The sequence below is a fragment of the Schistocerca piceifrons genome, chromosome 4 (genome assembly GCF_021461385.2).
Source record: "Schistocerca piceifrons isolate TAMUIC-IGC-003096 chromosome 4, iqSchPice1.1, whole genome shotgun sequence".
Classification (NCBI taxonomy): Eukaryota; Metazoa; Arthropoda; class Insecta; order Orthoptera; family Acrididae; genus Schistocerca; species Schistocerca piceifrons.
Genome location: NC_060141.1, coordinates 158172482 through 158195171, shown reverse-complemented (window position 1 = coordinate 158195171; position 22690 = coordinate 158172482). Strand labels below are relative to the sequence as shown.

Below are 22690 nucleotides of genomic sequence, written 5' to 3'. Positions count from 1 at the left end.
AATGACGATATAGAACTAGTCCTAAGACACCTACAAGTAGGGAACTGACAGAGTTGCGCAGAAAAGTTCATAATGCAAGGAGGAATTATCAGCACTCAGTAGGGAGTGGCGAAAGAGATAGAAGGCTAAATAAATATAGACATCTGGAATAAACGTACAGAGACAAGATTCAAGACACTAGGAAGGAGAACTGGAAGCAGTTTCCGAATGAACAAGTGTAGTAAGACTTGTGGGGTCTGCCAAACAAGCTTCTAACTGACAAATTAAAGGCCTCCACCATTCTGTCCTCCCTTCTCAAGAATGACGGAACAGTGACAAATGGCTGGAAGAACTCTGGCAAATATTAACTGAATGCCCTTTTTCCAGATGACTCCAAATACAGACAATGCACCATGACCAGATGAACTATAAATATACTAACAATGATGTCCTCTTCCCGTTTGCTCAGGAAGAAGTAGCAATAGTGGTAGCCATGCTTAAATGTGGTAAGGCACCAGGTTGAGGTGGTATCTGTTAAGAGATACAAAAAGTAGCCCCAGTCATAGTGCCATTCTTAACACATCTGTTGAACAAGGCATTGAGATAGGGTAGGGTACTGAAGACATAAATCTGCATGTGTAGTTATCATAAAGAAGGCCTCAATAAAGATCCCTCAGAAATGAAGAGCTGTACATCCATATGTCCAGTAAATACATTAGCAAAAGTTAAGGAGCAGCTACTCTGCAAATGTCTTCAAGAACACAGAGCACTTCAGGTTCTCGGCACATTTCAGTTTGGTTTAAATAGAGATAGATTGACAGATGACACCCTTAACCAATGTTTTCATATCATAGGCAGGCAAACAATAAATGACTTGACTTGACTTAATTCCTTTGGCCCCTATGGGGGCATAGGGCATCCAGGAGAACTCGCCATCCGTCTCTGTCTTTGGCCATTTGCCTCAATTCTGCCCAGGTCTTGCCAACTCTTTTTGCTTCCCCTTCCACTGTCCTCTTCCATGTGCCCCTTGGTCTTCCTCTCTTCCTTGTTCCCTGGGGATTCCATTCCAATGCTTTTTTCTCGATGGCTCCATCTGGTTTTCTTGAGGTGTGCCCCAACCGTCCCCACTTTCTCTCTTGTATCTGGTCTTTTATAGATATCTGGTTTGTTATTCGCCAGAGCTCCTCATTACATATTTTTTCTGGCCACCAGATATTCATGATGCGTCGAAGACATCTATTTATGAAGCTTTGTAACTGGGATGTTATCTTTTTATCTATTTTCCAGCTTTCACTAGCGTACAGAAGGACAGACTTCACATTTGTATTAAAGATACGGATTTTTGTTTTATATGTGATATTTCCATTTTTCCATGTTGGATGCAATTGTATGAAGGCAGCATTTGCCTTTTTAATGCGGTTTTTCACATCTCCAGCTCCACCATCTTCCGCCACTATACTACCCAGATACAGGAATGAGTTGACAGTCTCCACCTGCTGCTCACCTATTAACAATGGCACCTCCATGTTCCCTGAAATTTACCCTCATTTCCTTTGTTTTACCTATATTTATCTTGAGGCCAGCAGTCTCGGCTTCTTCTTTCAGCAAGTTTAATTTAGCTTGCATATCAGTCAGCCTTGGAGCTAGTAAAACTGTCGTCTGCAAAATCCAAATCCTCCAGACGTTCGTGGATCCCCCACTGGATTCCTCGTCTCCTGCCTGCTGTGACTCTTCTCATAACAGAGTCTAGAACGAGTAGAAAAAGTGTTAGTGACAAAATGCAACCCTGACGGACTCCAGTTGTTACTTTTATGGGCTCTGTCATATTTCCCTTGTGGAGTATGCAGCATTTGTAGCCATCATATAGATCTTTTATGATGTTTTAAGATCTTCTGTGGTATGCCATACTTCCGCAATATCTGCCAGAGCACTTTGTGTCACGGAATCGAAGGCCTTTTGAAAATCAATGAATGCCAGGTACATGGTTGCTTGGAATTCTTTGCTTTGCTCTAAAATGATCCTAAGAGTGTTAATAAGATCAACACAACTGCGTTGTGCCCTAAAACCGGCCTGTTCTTTACGCAGTCGCTTTTCAAGGGATTCTTTAATTCTGTTTAAAATAATTCTGGTGAGGACCTTACTGGGCACTGACAACAATGTAATACCACGCCAGTTGTTAGTCTGACAAATTTCCCTTTTTTGGGAGCTTTACCACCAAACCATTTTTCCACTCCTTTGCTTCAGCAAAGGATGGAGCATTTTAACAGTACTTTCAATATCAGCTTTTAAGAGCTCCGGTGCTATGTTGTCTAGGCCTGGAGCCTTTGTATTTTTTAGTGTTTTCAAGACAATCCTAATTTCGTCCATTGTGGGGCACTGCAAATTTATATCTTGATCTTCTTCGACTTCCTCTGAAACATCTCTTACTTGTTCCTCTTGGTTGTCCTCACAATTTAACAGTTCCTTGAAGTGCTCCTCCCATCTCTGTAGCTGTGCCTGTTGAGTTGTAAGCATCACCCCGTCCTTGTTCTTAACTGGTCCTTCATGTCTGAAGTTCTTCATTGACAACCGTTTGGTAACATTGTAGAGCTCTTTCATATTTCCTTGTCTTGCTGCCTCTTCTGCTAATTTTGCTTGTTCATCTATCCATTTCCTTTTATCGCGACGTAGCAATGTTTTCACTTTTTTGTTCGCCTCCATGTATTCTTTATGCACTTCGCTCTTCTGTGCTCTTGTCTTACAAAAATTCAACTTAAGTTTTAGTTCTTTCCTGTGGCTGATTTCATTCCATGTAGCATCGGAGATCCATTCCTTCCATTGATGTGCCTTAAATCCTAAGATTTTTCTCCCACATCTAAATAACTGTCTTTGATTTTTTGCCAGCATGTTTCAATTCCCTCTTCCATAAAATTTTCTTCAGAGAGGACCTGGAATCTGTTTTGTAGTTTCTTTGATCTGTTGGTCTTTTAATCTTGCCAGATCTATTTTCTTGCACCTGTGATTGAGCTTGGTTCTATTTGCCACTATCTTCAGTCTGAATTCCGCCAAAACTAAGTGGTGGTCACTTCCAATGTCTGCCCCTCTTCTATGTCTGACATCTAACAGAGAGTGTCGGAACTTGTGGCTTATGACTATGTGGTCTATTTGATTTTCGGTAACGTGGTCTGGAGAGACCCACTTTATCTTATGGCAGTTACAATGTGGAAACAATGTGCCTCCAATGACTAGGTCATGTTCAGTGCATGTATCTATCAACATTTCACCATTTACATTCCTGATCCCAATTCCATGCACGCCCATGATATGTTCAAGCCCTTCATTTTCTGAACCAACTTTTGTGTTCAAGTCACCCATTAAAATTTTATGTCCCTAGAAATTGTTTGTCTAAGGACTCCATTAAGCTCTGTATAAAATGCATGTTTTAATTCTCCTTTAGCTATTTCAGTAGGTGCATAGCATTGAATTACGGTGACATATCACACATTTGTTTTAAAGCGTGCGGTTATTATCCGTTCTGAGACTGGTTTCCACTCCAGTAAGCTCTTCTTGCTGCTTTTAGATAGTAAGAGCCCTACACCATTCCTATGCATTGCGTCCTCACCTGTCTGACCCGCATACAGCAACACTCCACCATTTTGTGTTTGGAATTCCCCAGATTCTGGCCACCTTACTTCACTTAGTCCCAATATATCTAGTCGATAGTTCTCCATCTCTCTTTCAACCTGTCTTAGTATTCCTGCCTCTCTCAACGTCCTTACATTCCAAAAACCGATATGGGTTTTCCTTTTCAGGCCAAAGGTCATATCCTTAAGATCCATCCGGCTGCTTCTCCTTTTGGTTTCTGTGATATGTGTTTTTTGGTGGTGCGGGTTATCAGCCCACAGCCCCCAAGTGTCTGGTGGGGCTGCCACCTCATGGCCTGGACACCTGCCAAGATTTTATTTCAGGGCCTTACCCCTTAGATAGCTTGTCTTCACCACGACTACAGAACGCTATCCATCCCTTCGCAGTAAGGCCTATGTGCATCAACGTTGTCCTGGTTTCCAAGGATCTTCCGCTGTCCACATAAGGGGACTGTGTCTGCTGCCACACAATCACAAGGAGGAAAAGGAAAGGAAGGGAGTGTATAGGACAGGACAGGACACTGGACGGGACGTTGTGAGACACACTTTGTCTGGATCCTCTATAGAGGCCTGTCCGGCTTGGGAGGCCCTGCTGGTAGTTACAGCACCGCCGGCATAGCCCTCCACTTCATTGGATCACACAAACCCCCTCGCCCACACGGACAGTGTTTCGTTAAGGCGGTGTCTCCTGAGGAGGCAAACAATAAATACTGTGCTGCAATTATCTAGACTACGTAGATACTCCACAAGCTACCATACGGTGTGTAACGGAGGGAACTTTGTACCACTACTAGTCATTTCCTTTCCATTTCCACATACAAATAGAGCGAGGGAAAAATGACTGTCTATATGCCTCCATATGAGCCCTAATTTCTTGTATCTTATCTTTCTGGTCCTTACACACAGTGTATATTGGTGGCAGTAGAATTGTTCGGCAATCTTCAAATGCTGGTTCTCTTAACTTTATCATCTGTTTTTCTCAAAAATAACATTGCATTGCCTCCAGGGATTCCCAGTTGAGTTCCCGGAGGCATCTTCATAACACTTACGTGTTTTTCGAACCTACCAGTAATGAATCTATCAGCCCATCCTGAATTGGTTCAATGTCTTCCTTCGATGTGACCTGTACAATTCCCAAACACTCTAGCAGTACTCAGGAAGAGGTTGCTCCAGTGTCCTATACGTGGTTTCCTTTACAGGTGAACTACTCTTCCCTAAAATTCTCCAAGTAAAGCAAAGTTGAGCAACAGTTCTTACGTGTTTGTTCCATGTCATATCGCTTTGCAGTGTTACGCCCAGATATTTAAACAACTTGATTGTGTCAAGCAGGATGCTAGCAATTCTGTATCTGACAGATTTTATCTTCCTATTCGTACGCACTAACTTACATTTTTCCACATTTAGGGCTAGCTGCCATTCATCGCACCAACTGGAAATTCTGTCTGTCATCTTGTATCTTCCTACAGTCACTCAATGTCAACACCTTACCGTGCATTATGGCATTGTCAGCAAACAGCAGATTGCTGCCCACCCTGCCCACCAGATCATTTATGTATAGAACAGCGTACTATTACACTGTCATGGGGCACTCCTGATGATACCCTTCTCTCTGATGATCTCACCATCAAGGACAGCATACTGGGTTCTGTTACTTAAGGAGTCTTTGGGCTGTTCACACATCTGTGAGCTTATTCTATATGCCATACCTTTGACAGCTTGCAATGGGGCACCATGTCAGATGCTTTCTGGAAATCTAGAAATATGAAATATGTCTATCCTCTTCATCCACAGTTTGCAGTGTATCGTGAGAAAAGGGCAAGCTGAGTTTCACACAAGCGATGCTTTCTAAAACCACGCTGATTCATTGGCATTGCAGGTGCATTCGACAGTTTATGGTGGCCTGTGGTGTTAAATTGCCTAAGAAGTTTTCAGGTCCCAAAATTGTGGACTACTGTAAGGGTTGCATAGTTGAATGACCTGCTTGGCAGCAGAAGCTAATAAAAAAGATTGCAAAGGGCTGTCCACAAGGCTTGATATGTGGGCAGATGTTTGGTACCTAATAATCAAGCCACTGCTGGAACTGCTGGATTGGACTAATGAAACAAATAGAGTTGTGATGTGTGCTGATGACATCTTGGTGTCTCTGGAGAATACAGATGTAAGCTCAAAGAAAATGCAAACCATTTGAAAGATGCATGAACAGCAGATTAACAATAGCTGCAAATAAAATTACACACATGCTATTTAAGGGCAAATTGTTGCTAAAGAGGAATCCAGCCTTTAGGTTAAATAACAGCCAATTACTAGATGCACTGCATGCAGATACTCAGAACTTTTCCTTGATGGCAGAAGAAATTCCTCCATTCATGTAGATACAATATGCCTAAAGGCTACTGAAATTGTGCACAGAATTGCCAGTGCTGGAACTGCCAATGAAGCCCTGGAGGCTGTAAAATTGTACCACAGTGCAATTCTGATTGTCATTGTGAACTTAGTCTTGGGCTCACTGGCTCCACCTTGTATGACACAGCTACCCAAAGACATACACAGTGAGGGGTCCTCCTAATGATGATGGAAGAACATAGTACTACACTGGCAGAGGCTCTTCTCATCATTCTGGGAATATGTCCTGCTGACATCACACTACAATATCTTGCTGCAGCATATTGGTTGTGGTGAGATAACCTACGAGGGTGGTTTTAAAAGTTCTCGAAATCACCACAAGAGGTCAGTGCTAGCACAACGAGTTGTTCACGTGATATTCATTGGACTGTTGCCTCTAAACACATGCCACGTCAGTGCTCTTGGAAGAGAGTTGTGGCGGTGACGGGGCTCTGTTGTTGTTCCCGCATAGTGATTTGCAAAGAGGGAAAAAAAAATCAAGATTTGAGCAGTGATTAAGTACTTCATAAAGAAAGGTATGAAAGCAAAGGACATTCATGCCGATTTCCAGAATATACTGGGGGACTCTGCTCCTTAATATTCAGCTGTTGCCAAGTGTACAAATGAATTTAAATTTGGTCAGGAGAGCTTATATGATGATCCGTGCTATGGTCGGCCAGATGTGTCACTACTCCAGAAATCATTGCAGAAGTGCACAGAATGGTCATGGAGGATCACCAATTGAAAGTGCGTGAAATTGCTGACGCGTGCCAGATGTCATCTGAAAGGGTATATCACATTTTAACTGAACAATTAGAAATGAAAAAAATTACCTGCTGGATGGGTGCCGCGACTCTTGATGCCCACCCTTACATATGTGCCATCGGCATGGCAAAATTACACAAACTGAGGTATGAATATTGTTGCCACACTGACCTTATTCACTTGATATGGCTCTGTCAGACTTCCACCTCTTCCCAGAACTGAAAATTTTTCTTGATGGATGAAGATTCACTTCAAACGAAGAATTGATAGCCAGAGTTGACAACTATTTTGCAGGCATGGAGAAAACTCATTTTCGAAATTGGATCAAGGCCCTGGAACATCGTTGGGCCAAGTGCATTAATCTACAAGGAGACTACATTGAAAAATGAAAGAATTGTCAGTGATGTAAGTACTTTTTTCTATTCCATTCCAAGAACTTTTCAAACCACCCTCGTAGATGAAGTATGAGTAATTACAGGTTCCAGGATAACTAACAAGTTAGCTCTCCAAAACTGGAAATTCATGAATTGCAGTGGGATTGCTACAGTGGAAATACAGGACACCGGGTATGGTCTCCTTCCAAACATCAGAGAGCGACTACAAATGAACTATATTGTTCCCAACAGAGGTATGGTTCACTTTTACAGGACACAGCCCTCACCACCAATACGTACATTAGAGTAGGAAAGGGACTGTCAGCATTTTGTGACTGTGGTGTTTCGCGAACTGCTGAGCATATGATGTTCACATGCACACTCCAAGTGGAAGCTAGGAGACATGAACCCCTCAAGGTGAAATGATGCATCTAATTGGGAATGCTGGCACATTCCAGTTACTGAACATAGTTACAAACAATAGATCTAGGAATGAGCTAAACAAGTTCAGAATAACTATTAAAAACCTAAATATGTGTGTGACACATCGATGGAGGAGAGGAGGTGAGAGAGGAGAGTATGTGAATGACAATGAGATATGAAAGGGTAGCAGTAGTGCTGATGATGAGGAAGAGAAAAACACTGTAAGATCAGTAAAGTGTTGGGTGGTGCCTGTTAAGAAAAGCACATTTGATTTAATTTGGTTTTAATATAAATACAATAGTTATTAACAATGTAGGAAAAGAGAGATTGCTACTTACCATAAAGATGACATGTTAAGTTGTAGACAGGCACAATTAAGACATTTGCACATAAGATTTTGGTCAGAGCCGTCATCAGAAAAAGAGAAACGCACACCATTCATTCACACGACGACACCTTTTTCTGACACAGACTGAGGCCGAAAGCTTAAGTGTAAGTTTCTTAATTGTGCCTGTCTGCAACTTAATGTGTCAGCTTTACAGTAAGTAGCAATCCATCTTTTCTGCATTGTTGATATTCCTACCTGGAGTTTCCATTGTTGCATTAGTTAATAATAATAATAATAATAATAATAATAATAATAATAATAATAATAATAATAATGCACTCACTACACTAAATATACACACTAGGCAGAGATCAGAACCAACCAACACACAGAAAAAACCCACAAAACCAGCATGGCAACACAGGCTACAGATAAGATTAGAAAAACTGAGAAAAGACATCGGACAGCTAACACAATTTATAAGAAATGAAATATCACACAAAAAACGAAAAAGGTTAGGTAAAATCTCACAACAAGAAGCGTTAGAGCAATTAGATGAAAAGAAGCAGAAATTACAAGCATTGGCCAAATAACTTAGAAGATACAAAAAAAGTTAAAATAGAAGGAAGCAAAACCAAACATTCAACACAAACCAAAAGAAATTTTACCAGACAATAGATAACACACACATTAAAATAGACAATCCACCAAACATAACAGACATGGAACACTTCTGGAGCAACATATGGTCAAACCCGGTACAACATAACAGGCATGCACGGTGGATACAAGCAGAAACAGACACATACAAGATGATACCACAAATGCCTGAAGTGATAATTTTGCAACCTGAAGTTACCCAAGCAATTAATTCTACTCACAATTGGAAAGTCCCTGGAAAAGATAAAATAGCAAATTTCTGGCCAAAGAAGTTCACCTCAACACATTCACATCCAACTAAATTACTTAACATATCTAAAAACAAAGAAGATGTGACTTACCAAACGAAAGCGCTGGCAGGTTGGTAGACACACAAACAAACACAAACATACACACAAAATTCTAGCTTTTGCAACCAACGGCTGCTTCATCAGGAAAGAGGGAAGGAGAGGGAAAGAAGAAAGGATGTGGGTTTTAAGGAAGAGGGTAAGGAGTCATTCCAATCCCGGGAGCGGAAAGACTTACCTTAGGGGGGAAAAAAGGACAGGTATACACTCGCATACACACACATATCCATCTGCACATACACAGACACAAGCAGACATTTGTAAAGGCAAAGAGTTTGGGCAGAGATGTCAGTCGAGGCGGAAGTACATAGGCAAAGATGTTGTTGAATGACAGGGAGGTAAAGGAGCACGAGGATGTAAAGAGCAACTGATAATAGATACAGAAGTGACATATCAAGCTAAAACTAAACAAAGGTCGCTACACTACACATACATTGATTACCAAAAAGCTTTTGATTGTGTACCCCACTCATGGTTACAACAAATATTGGAAATATACAAAGTAGATCCTAAATTGATACCGTTCCTAAACATAGTAATGAAAAATTGGAAAACCACACTTAATATCCAAACAAATTCAAATATCACATCACATCACAGCCAATACAGATTAAGTGTGGAATATACCAAGGAGACTCATTAAGTCCTTTATGCTTCTGCCTTGCTCTGAACCCACTATCCAACATGCTAAATAATACAAATTATGGACACAATATTACTGGAACATACCAACACAAAATCACACATTTGCTATACATGGATGATCTAAAACTACTGGCTGCAACAAATCAACAACTCGGCCAATTACTAAAGATAACAGAAGTACTCAGCAATGATATAAATATGGCTTTTGGAACATACAAATGTAAGAAAAATAGCATAGTCAAGGGAAAACACACTAAACAAGAAGATTACATATTGGATAACCACAGCGACTGCATAGAAGCAATGGAAAAAACAGATGGCTGTAAATATCTAGGATACAGAGAAAAAATAGGAATTGATAATACAAATATTAAAGAAGCACTAAAAGAAAAATATAGACAAAGACTAACAAAAATACTGAAAACAGAATCGACAGCAAGAAACAAGACAAAAGCTATAAATACTTATGCTATACCAATATTGATCTACTCATTTGGAGTAGTGAAATGGAGTAACACAGACCTAGAAGCACTCAATACACTTACACGATCACAATGCCACAAATATAGAATACATCACATACATTCAGCAACAGACAGGTTCACATTAAGCAGAAAGGAAGGAGGAAGGGGATTTATCGACATAAAAAACCTACATTATGGACAGGTAAACAATTTAAGAAAATTCTTCATAGAATGAGCAGAAACTAGCAAAATACACAATGCAATCACTCATATAAATACATCGGCTACACCACTGCAATTTCATAACCACTTCTACAACCCTTTAGACATCAACAGATACGAAGAAAGTAAATTGGAAAAAGAAAACACTACATGGCAAGCACCCGTATCATCTAACACAGCCACACATCGATCAAGACGCATCCAACACATGGCTAAGAAAAGGCAATATATACAGTGAGATGGAAGGATTCATGATTGCAATACAGGATCAAACAATAAACACCAGATATTACAGCAAGCATATTATTAAAGATCCCAATACCACAACAGATAAATGCAGACTTTGCAAAGAACAAATAGAAACAATAGATCACATCACAAGCTAGTATGTACAATACTAGCAAATACAGAATACCCCAGAAGACATGACAATGTAGCAAAAATAATACATCAACTACTTGCCATACAACATAAACTAATAAAACAACACGTTCCCACATACAAGTATGCACCACAAAATGGACTGGAGAATGATGAATACAAATTATACTGGAACAGAACCATTATAACAGATAAAACACCACCACATAACAAACCTGACATCATACTCACCAATAAAAAGAAGAAATTAACACAACTAATCGAAATATCCATACCCAATACAACAAATATACAAAAGAAAACAGGAGAAAAAATGGAAAAATACATCCAACTGGCAGAGGAAGTCGAGGACATGTGGCATCAGGATAAAGTTGACATTATACCAATTATACTATCAACTACAGGAGTCATACCACACACTATCCACCAGTACATCAACGCAATACAGCTACATCCAAACTTATATATACAACTACAGAACTCTGTAATTATTGATACATGTTCAATTACCTGAAAGTTCCTAAATGCAATGTAACATATACCGTACAGTTAAAAGGAAGTCACGCTTGATCAAGGCCCGCGTCACTTTCCATGTTTAACCTGACAACGTCTGAGAAAGGAAAGAAATAGTAATAATATTGTAATTTACAGATAATTGTGACTCATTATTGATTTTTCTGAGTTGCTAAACAACTGGGTGTTTAATTTTTATTACAAAATTTTCAATGTTTCGCATTAGATATAGAGATATAGGACAGAGAGAGAATGAACAGGTGGCTGAAGTGTAGGTTATTTTCCCACTCAGCACATGTAAAACTTGAATATGTGCTGAGTTAGCTGCAAACTGAAGGTTAGCAAGGTCTGTGCCAGTCTGACTAGAAATGGGGTCAACAAGCTGCTGTCACCACCAGACACTGTCTGCTTGAGCTGCGGGTTTGCTGTCTGCACTAAGTCTGAATGCTGCTGACTGTGTGTCTTCCAATTGGTGGGTCACCTTCTGACTACTTTCATCCACTGCTGGCCACCTGTACTGGGGGTCCATAATTTGTACCTGGACCAGCTAGCCGCCCAGCCATCATTACCTATGTGGGAAAATTGTTGCTGTCTTTCATCACCTTTGCAGGCACACTTTGCCACCGTGAGCTGCTGCAATCTGTCTTGTGGTCCACAGTTGTATTCTTCTTGTTGTGATGTACTCCACACTGAACTGCACATTTGTATCAATTGGCAAGGCTGGTTACTCCAGGTGTTGCATACTGCCCAGCATCAGGACTTTAGCCAGCACAATACTGCTCAAGTGTGACCTGTGTCAGCTTTATATTGCTGAAGTGCTGACGACGTTGCCTCACATGACTGCCACACTCTGCCTGTCGTGATGTCTCCTGCTGGCTGTAATGAGAGGCCACTTGCTGATCCCAAGATGCTTCACTGACTGAGTCCAGTGTGGGCATTGGGGGTTTGTCTGTTTTCTATGCAGTATAAGTAGATCAAATAATTGTGGGACAATTCAGAAGTAAAAAAAAAAGAGAAAAGAAAAAAACTACATTGTTTCAATCCATACATCCACTTCGTGTACTACGCTTGCAGTGATCATATTCCCAGTTTGTTACTTCTTTCAAATTGTAGTGGCAGGTGTGTCTTCTAAGCCACTAACCACATTTTCTTTGGTGGTGAGACAAGTATTTACAATTTTGTTTTGGCAATTCGTAAATATAGTTGCTGCAGACAAATACTGCCCATCACATATTTCCTAAAGCACCCTCTGTTAACTGATAATGTTGATTTGTTTCTCATTACAAACACAATCTTGTCTAAACTGGAATTTTATATGCTTATTTGATAAAGCAGTTGGCTGTCGCTCTTATGGTGAATTATCGATGGAAGTTTGCATCCTCTCCACCTTGGCACTAGCAGTACAGAAAGCTTTCATTTGCTATCTTTTGTAATTTTGTGTTGACATGGTCACATGAGTGAAGGAGTGGTCTGAAGAGAATGTAATATTGCTGTTAAAAGAATATTGGTATCATTATTGCTTTTGGGGTTCAAGAGATCCATAGCACAAATTCTGAAGGAAAAGAAATATAATTTGTAGAAATTGCTGGCACACTCAATGGTCCAACTGGGAACGTGAGAAAGATGATATATTCATTATATGCTTGCATTAAGTGGGAATGGAGTTGATAAGCTCAAACATTGTATTTTTTATTAAAACAGAGAAGCACAATTAATATCCTTGATAGTAAGAATGTATGAATAAAAATGGTTTACCTGGGATGATGGTGTCTGCCCTCTAACAAACTGTATAGCAGATTTTATCAGGTCATATGTATATTTCACATTTCATTTATCATTTTTTATTGACATTATCTTTCTTGCATGTACATTAGTAAAATCATATGAGGAGCTGTATTTGTATAGGGTGACACCATCTACAAATGGTAAAAATAAAATTGCAAATATCTGCCAAAATAATAGAGAAAATGTGCTTGACTCTTCACACCCTTCACATTCTGGATGTCTGAAAAGTAACTAGGTATTGAAAAGGCAAATAAATTGTACATTTAGAATGTTGATTTATTGAAATTAATATCATGCATACATTGTTGTATAAGAATGTGAATGCATACTTTAAACTTCAATATAGGTGTGTGTGATGTTAACCAATCATCTCAAACAGCTGGGTATAGAATCTACAGTCCTTTGTATGAAGTTGCGTGGCATATTGTGGATAATGTCCCAAATCCACTGCTTCCAGTTCTTCCAGTGTGTGAGGTTTCGTTCGGTACATCATTTTGCCCAACCATCAAAAGAAGTTGCGTGGTGTCAGTTCTAGTTTTCTTCAGGCCACTTATGGGGTCCTTGCTTCCCAGGCAATGTCCTGGAAACATTTCATCCAACAATGCACACACAATATTTGCAAAGTGATGTGGTGCACTGTCTTGTACAAACATGTGTTCATTGTTATCCCACGCAGATACTGAGGGCCAAACATAATTTTTAAGCATCTGCTGCTAGTGTTCTGCGTTCATCGCATCAAGCGGGATAAATGACACAATAACATTTGTTGCAGTCATACCTTCCTGCTCACACCACCAGTGATTCCACTGTTTCCCTAGTGTCCCAAAGGTCCTCACCCTGCACTGCTCTGGACAGCTGCTGGCCCTGGCCACCCCCATCTGGTCACCAACTGTTTTGTTCGGTACTTTCAGAGAAGCTCTTTTGGAAGTTTTATTCCAAGCTCCCACCATGACGGCCTGGTGCTGCCAGACTTATTCCTGGTGGGGCCCTAATTTTTTAAAGGGAGAGGAGTGTAGTATATGTACAGATGGGTCACTTTTGGGTGAGACCGCATCTTCTCCACTGTACTGCCACAATACTGTTCTGCCCAATGATGGCAGTTGTGTTGAATGCCAAAATCTCCCGTATGGAATATGGCCTTCTCACTCCAGAAGATGTTATTAAATAATTTGAGTCCAGTCTTCATGCCAATCCAGCATTGCCTCCCTATACTCCATTGTGCAATCAGTCTTAACATGTCAGCTGTTGCATGTGGTGAAGTTTACAAATTCAATAATTATGTTCTTGCTCGAACAGTCCACGGGTGTACTGCCAGTCCATAGTGTCCAACGGGCACAATATTTCGGTGATCAGACATGTTGCTGTCATCAGGTGCGCTGATGAACTGACCTCCTGATGGTGGGCACCAGTCTTAAATCCCCTCCCCTCGCGAGGCGTTCTCTCCGCAGTCCGCACCCGTGCATCAGCGGTCGGTGAGATGCTGGCATCGGCGTCTGTGGTGGCGTCGGTGTAATTGCGTCATCTGCCCTAGTCGCCTGTTCGTTTCCTTTGCTGAGCATCTTTTTAATTAGACTCAATGCAGGTTCCCATGCCCTGCTGATGTTGTAGCCGCAATCTCGGTTGAATCCGTCCCTGGTACGAATTTCGATAGCCTCTCTAATGACACTGCCCAGTATTTAGATGTCTGTGCCAGATCCCTGGTATGTTGGTAGTCCATTTCGTGATCTTCGGACAAACAGTGCTCTGCAATCGCCGACTTGTTGGGGTACCCAAGTCGAGTGTGCCTTGGATGTTCTCAGCAACGATCTTTGATGGTCCCCACTGTGTGTCCAATATAAGTCTTCGCACATTGACACTGTATCTAGTATATGCCGGCCTTCCGCAAACCGAGATCATCTTTGACACTTCCCAATCTACATCTACATCTATACTCCGTGAGCCACCTTACGGTGTGTGGCGGAGGGTACTTATTGTACCACTATCTGATCCCCCCTTCCCTGTTCCATTCACGAATTGTGCGTGGGAAGAACGACTGCTTGTAAGTCTCCGTATTTGCTCTAATTTCTCGGATCTTTTCGTTGTGATCATTACGCGAGATATATGTGGGCGGTAGTAATATGTTGCCCATCTCTTCCCGGAATGTGCTCTCTCGTAATTTCGATAATAAACCTCTCCGTATTGCGTAACGCCTTTCTTGAAGTGTCCGCCACTGGAGCTTGTTCAGCATCTCCGTAACGCTCTCGCGCTGACTAAATGTCCCCATGACGAATCGCGCTGCTTTTTACTGGATCATGTCTATCTCTTCTATTAATCCAACCTGGTAAGGGTCCCATACTGATGAGCAATACTCAAGAATCGGACGAACAAGCGTTTTGTAAGCTACTTCTTTCGTCGATGAGTCACATTTTCTTAGAATTCTTCCTATGAATCTCAACCTGGCGCCTGCTTTTCCCACTATTTGTTTTATGTGATCATTCCACTTCAGATCGCTCCGGATAGTAACTCCTAAGTATTTTACGGTCGTTACCGCTTCCAATGATTTACCACCTATGGCATAATCGTACTGGAATGGATTTCTGCCCCTATGTATGCGCATTATATTACATTTATCTACGTTTAGGGAAAGCTGCCAGCTGTCGCACCATGCATTAATCCTCTGCAGGTCCTCCTGGAGTACGTACGAGTCTTCTGATGTTGCTACTTTCTTGTAGACAACCGTGTCATCTGCAAATAGCCTCACGGAGCTACCGATGTTGTCAACTAAGTCATTTATGTATATTGTAAACAATAAAGGTCCTATCACGCTTCCCTGCGGTACTCCCGAAATTACCTCTACATCTGCAGATTTTGAACCGTTAAGAATGACATGTTGTGTTCTTTCTTCTAGGAAATCCTGAATCCAATCACAAACCTGGTCCGATATTCCGTAAGCTCGTATTTTTTTCACTAAACGTAAGTGCGGAACCGTATCAAATGCCTTCCTGAAGTCCAGGAATACGGCATCAATCTGCTCGCCAGTGTCTACGGCACTGTGAATTTCTTGGGCAAATAGGGCGAGCTGAGTTTCACATGATCTCTGTTTGCGGAATCCATGTTGGTTATGATGGAGATTTGTATTATCTAAGAACGTCATAATACGAGAACACAAAACATGTTCCATTATTCTACAACAGATTGACGTAAGCGAAATAGGCCTATAATTATTCGCATCTGATTTATGACCCTTCTTGAAAATGGGAACGACCTGCGCTTTCTTCCAGTCGCTAGGTACTTTACGTTCTTCCAGCGATCTACGATAAATTGCTGATAGAAAGGGGGCAAGTTCTTTAGCATAATCACTGTAGAATCTTAAGGGTATCTCGTCTGGTCCGGATGCTTTTCCGCTACTAAGTGATAGCAGTTGTTTTTCAATTCCGATATCGTTTATTTCAATATTTTCCATTTTGGCGTCCGTGCGATGGCTGAAGTCAGGGACCGTGTTACGATTTTCCGCAGTGAAACCGTTTCGGAACACTGAATTCAGTATTTCTGCCTTTCTTCGGTCGTCCTCTGTTTCGGTGCCATCGTGGTCAACGAGTGACTGAATAGGGGATTTAGATCCGCTTACCGATTTTACATATGACCAAAACTTTTTAGGGTTCTTGTTTAGATTGTTTGCCAATGTTTTATGTTCGAATTCGTTGAATGCTTCTCTCATTGCTCTCTTTACGCTCTTTTTCGCTTCGTTCAGCTTTTCCTTATCAGCTATGATTCGACTACTCTTAAACCTATGATGAAGCTTTCTTTGTTTCCGTAGTACCTTTCGTACATGATTGTTATACCACGGTGGATCTTTCCCCTCGCTTTGGACCTTAGTCGGTACGAACTTATCTAAGGCGTACTGGACGATGTTTCTGAATTTTTTCCATTTTTGTTCCACATCCTCTTCCTCAGAAATGAACGTTTGATGGTGGTCACTCAGATATTCTGCGATTTGTGCCCTATCACTCTTGTTAAGCAAATATATTTTCCTTCCTTTCTTGGCATTTCTTATTACACTTGTAGTCATTGATGCAACCACTGACTTATGATCACTGATACCCTCTTCTACATTCACGAAGTCGAAAAGTTCCGGTCTATTTGTTGCTATGAGGTCTAAAGCGTTAGCTTCACGAGTTGGTTCTCTAACTATCTGCTCGAAGTAATTCTCGGACAAGGCAGTCAGGATAATGTCGCAAGAGTCTCTGTCCCTGGCTCCAGTTCTGATTGTGTGACTATCCCATTCTATACCTGGTAGATTGAAGTCTCCCTCTATTACAATAGTATGATCACGAAACTTCTTCACGACGTTCTGCAGGTTCTCTCTGAGGCGCTCAACTACTACGGTTGCTGATGCAGGTGGTCTATAGAAGCATCCGACTATCATATCTGACCCACCTTTGATACTTAACTTAACCCAGATTATTTCACATTCGCATTCGCTAATAACTTCACTGGATATTATTGAATTCTTTACTGCTATAAATACTCCTCCACCATTGGCGTTTATCCTATCCTTGCGGTATATATTCCATTCTGTGTCTAGGATTTCGTTACTGTTCACTTCCGGTTTTAACCAACTTTCCGTTCCTAATACTATATGCGCACTATTTCCTTCAATAAGAGATACTAATTCAGGAACCTTGCCCTGGATACTCCTGCAGTTTACCAATATTACGTTAACTTTTCCTGTTTTTGGTCTCTGAGGACGGACGTTCTTTATCAACGATGATAATGTCCTCTCTGGTAAGCTGTCAGGTATTTTATCGTTTCGCCCAAGGGGGGGTCCCTCTAACCTAAAAAACCCCCGTGTGCACGCCACACGTACTCTGCTACCCTAGTAGCTGCTTCCGGTGTGTAGTGCACGCCTGACCTGTCTAGGGGGGCCCTACAGTTCTCCACCCAATAACGGAGGTCGATGAATTTGCAACCATTATAGTCGCAGAGTCGTCTGAGCCTCTGGTTTAGACCCTCCACACGGCTCCAAACCAGAGGACCGCGATCGACTCTGGGCACTATGCTGCAGATATTAAGCTCAGCTTGCACTCCGCGTGCGATGCTGGTTGTCTTCACCAAATCAGCCAGCCGCCGGAAGGAACCATGATGGCCTCAGAACCCAAGCGGCAGGCGTCATTCGTTCCGACATGTGCTACTATCTGCAGCCGGTCACACCCAGTGCGTTCAATAGCTGCCGGAAGGGCCTCCTCCACATTACGGACGAGACCCCCCGGCAAGCACACCGAGTGCACACTGGCATTCTTCCCCGACCTACCTGCTATTTTCCTAAGGGGCTCCATAACCCGCCTAACGTTGGAGCTCCCTATAACTAATAGGCCCGCCCTCTGTGACTGTCGGGACCTTGCCGGAGAATCGGCCACTGGCCCAACAGGCGAGGCATCCTGTGGTGGCTCGGAAACGATGTCATCACCACTAGGAAGCACCCCGTACCTGTTGGAAAGGGGTGAGGCAGCTGCCACGCGGCCAGATCCCACCTTCGCCTTTCGGCCAGGCACGCGCGAGCCCACCACTGTCCGCCATTCACCCTGGAGTGATGGCTGACCGGTAAGATGCTCACTGCCGGAAGACGCAGCGACATCAGGGGTTCCATGTGATTCCAAGGCCACCGAAGTAGGCATAGGTCTCACCACAGTTGCCCCAACGCCACTACGAGCCGACGCCTGCGTCTCGAGCTCGATGAGCCTAACAGACAAAGCCTCCACCTGCCCCCGAAGAGTGGCCAATTCTCCTTGCGTCCGCTCACAACAACCACAGTCCCTACACATGACTATGTTTACCCTACTCTATACGGTGACAAATTCCCAAGATAATCTTCTGATGAGCTACTCTGATAATCAAGAAACACTCACTGAAATACGAGACGCGAAAACTACGCTAGGTTTTCCCAGAAAAACTATTTAAAAGCTAAGCGCAGCAAATAAGTACAAAAACGCTTTATACAAACAGTACTCGCTGCTGCTGGTGCTCTCGCTCTGGCTGTCACAAGACAACTGCTGATTCAAGTGACTAGTGGCTAACGGCCGCGAAACAAACAAAAGACGGTTTTAGGGCGCTTTATGTTCTAAACGATCAAGAAAACACTAAGAAATCTAACACGAAAACTACGTAAAGTTTTATCAAGAACTGTTAGTTACTATGCAGAGCAGATAAACACAAATAGAATCCCTTCCTTAGTGGAAGGTCGTAAACAAAATGCAAAATAAACGCTTTATGCTCGCTGTTTTACTTGGTGGGCAAAAGACAGTTCCTACTTGGTGTTTCCTCAATATTCGTCCTATTTTCCCCGATAGTGCACCAGTGTACGGTGTATAGGCAGTGGCTGTCTCTTTCTCCGTGACTTCTTCCGTCTCCACATGCTGTACTGTAGAGGTGGGGTGGAGAGAGCATCTGATCTGCCATTCCGCCTACTCGTTTTTCTGGAATACAGTTTTGAGTTGTTCCAGCTCTTGGGGCAGACTCTCTGCGTCAGAGGTGGTGCGCGCCATGTTCACCAGTGTTTTTAGCACCCCATTCCTCTGCGCAGGGTGGTGGCAGCTATCCGCTTGCAAATACAGGTCGGTGTGCGTTTTCTTCCTGTTTACCCTGTGGCCCAGGGTGCCATCCGCTCTTCTTTTGACTATGATGTCCAGGAATGGTAATCTTCCTTTTGCTTCGGAAGGACCCGTAGATGCAAGCTAGTCCATGATAGCAGTGCCACTGTAGTTCCTGTGTGTGCTGTGTGTGAATGATCGTGGTGGTCTCTGGTGCCGCCTCCTAGCATTAAGCCTTTAAACTTAATATTTGCAATGACAGCACCACTTCCAAATGTACGATATACTAGTGAGGCACATAAAATCTCTATGAAGGAGGAGCACCTGTGGGCCCAGGATCGGTAACCCACAGGTCGCAGGTGTCATGCCAGAACAGGCATGGTTGAGTATGCAGGTGCCCAGCACTGCATATACCACACATTATGCAGTTTTTTCTTTCTTTTCCTTCAAGCATTAAATACAGTGTGTGTGTGTAATTTTGCTTGAATCAAGCTAATTCTATTAGCATTTACAAATTAAAATGAAAACTAAGTTAATCTGTTCTAGGAATACCAACAACACCAACACAAGGGGCATGGCTGTCAAAGGCACTGCCAGCAGGATCTCGTGTGGGAGTTGATCCCAAACTTATATCCTACAGTGCATGGAAACCACTACAGACGCAGCTAGAGGCAGCAGGTCACAGTCTTGTGCCTGTTGCCACCAATTTGATTGATCTCATCTGGAACGACCGACCAGCTCCACCTAAAGGCACTGTGGAACCTTTACCACTTGTGTACACAGGTAACAGCACTCTGCAGACACAGTAAATAACCAACAGTACTTGTGAGATTCAAATTTGTTTTCTAATGATTAACAGATATTATTGTTTGTAGGAATTCAGATATTTGCAACAGTTGAAAATGACAAATAAGTCACCATGGGAAATGCCTACAGCAAAAAGCATTAATAACTAAATGACAGAATGATTATTTTTTATTTTTTATTTTATTTTTTTTATTTATTTTAAGCGTTGGAAGAAGAGGTGGCCAGGATCGGAGAAAAGAAGAAAAATTTGAGGGGAAAGGGGAGGGGTTGTTTGAGATCATCATCTAAAGATCCATATCAACTATGTATTTACTAGTGGAACCCAGCAGAACTTGTCTTACTTATGTATATTTATGCAGGGTGGCCAGAAGGAGCCTGAAAAGCTTGTAAGGTTGTTCTGAGAAATAATTAAGAAAAAATCTGGTACATTATGTTGCTTCCAAGTTATTTATCATTGAAGTTAGCCAATTGGGTAATGTCTGCAAATTGAAGCACAAGCTTGTGCTAAAATGCAGTAATGAACAGACATCTGTAGGTTTGTGCACTTGTTCAAATGATCATTCCCAGTTAAAATGTGCCTTTTTCAGAAGTGGTAAATTTAAGCTAAGTGAGCAGAAGCTATGTTTGTTTGATTTGAGGAAACCAAATAAAGAACGCATTTGGTGACAGTGCTCCTGGCAGGCTGCTTAAATTTACTCACGTGATGAATTGATTGGCTAACTTCAATGCTAAATAACAAGGGAACAGTATAACATATCTTCTCTTATAGTCATTGTGGATTTCGCAAATAGAGATCTTGCAGAATTCGGCTCACTTTGTTCCTCCATGAGATATGTTGCTCTGTAGATGATGACACTCACTTTGATGCCATATCCCTTGACTTCAGGAAGGCCTGTGACACTATCACTCTCCTACTGTGAAGTGAAAAAAATACAAGCTAGCCAATTATTGGACCAGATTTGTGACGGGATTAGAGGCTTCCTTGCAGACAGAACTAAACACATTGCTCTAAGTGAGCAAAATTGTCAGATGTAAAGGTAATTAATGCAATACCCCAAGGAAGTTTGATAGGACCGTTACTTTTTACAATGTACAGAAAGCATCAGAAGCACTGTAAAACTGTTCACAGATGACACGGTTGTCTGTAAAAGAGTAACAATGCCAGAAGACAGTATCAATTTTTAGAATAACCTACAGAAGATTGATGAATGATGCAGGCTCTGGCAGTTGACCATGAATTTAAATAAATGTAAAATATTGTGCCTACATAGGAAAAGAAATCCACTATTGTACAACTTACAACTACACTTTTGATGACAAACTGCTGGAAACAATATCTGCCATAAAATATCTAGGAGTAACTAACCAGAGCAGCCTTATGTGGAATGACTACATTAAACAAATACTAAGAAATGCAGATTCGAGACTGAGATTCAGAGGAAGAATCTTAAGGAAATGGAACTCGTCCATTAAAGAAGTGGCTTACAAGGTGCTTATTTGGTCAGTTCTTGATTATTATTCATCAATCTGGGACTCTCACCAGGAAGAACTGATAGAAGAGAGAGAGAGAAGATCCAATGAAGACTTGACACTTTTTGTCACAGGATCATTTAGTGGGCGCGAGAGCATATATTACTTTTTCAGAGATGTATCTCGCAAAATGACCATAATGAGAAAATTCGAGAAATTAGAGCTAATACAGAAACTTACCAACAATCATTCTTCCCATGCATCATTCTCCAGTGGTACAGGAAGGTGGGATCAGTTAGTGGTACCAGAAGTATCCTCCACCACACACTGTCATGTCTCTTGCGGATGTAGGTGTAACATTTTCAAACTTTTTTTTTATTTTCTTTTTATTTTATATGCTGCCATTTACAAATGACCTGCCATCTTGTTTCTGAGACAGGTCATATTTTCCCAATATGAAATTTTACATGTACGGAATGTGAAACTTATCTGATACTTATTACTTTTTAATAATGAGCAATAATATTGCAACTTTAAATACTTGTAGATTTAATTAAGAAACGAAAATCTTAAAATTAATGGTTTATTTATTTGGAAGAAGAGATATATTAAATATGTGAAATACGAAGGTGGGAGTTACATTATTTTCACTTGTCTTCAGCTCAGTGTATCTTCCTTTGTGCCACCATTAATTATGATTGTTGTTCTGTACAGGTTTAATAAGAGGGTTGTACCAAAAGTAAGTTTCCCATATTTTTTACAAATAGAAACATTCTTTATTGTTATTAATTTATATGTTGTTGAAAAGCTTACGCTTTTGTCTATTTTTCAACATAGTCTCTATTTTTTTTTTTACATACTTTTGAAGACGGTGCTCCAGCTTTTGTATTCCTAAGTCGAAGTCTCCTAGCAACCCATTGAGGAAGTGTGTAACCTCTGCTTGGACTTCATCGTCG

At 41.4% G+C, this 22690-nt stretch overlaps 1 protein-coding gene across 5 annotated transcripts in view; it reads left to right on the top strand.

Moving 5' to 3' along the window:
* LOC124794679 (xaa-Pro aminopeptidase 1) overlaps positions 1-22690 on the top strand; it is a 142475-nt gene that overhangs the window by 45768 nt on the left and 74017 nt on the right. For all 5 annotated transcript variants that reach the window (XM_047258220.1, XM_047258218.1, XM_047258221.1 and 2 more), the window contains exon 4: positions 20004-20240. In XM_047258220.1, the coding sequence (XP_047114176.1) occupies positions 20004-20240 (237 nt within the window). The remainder of the gene's footprint in view (positions 1-20003; positions 20241-22690) is intronic.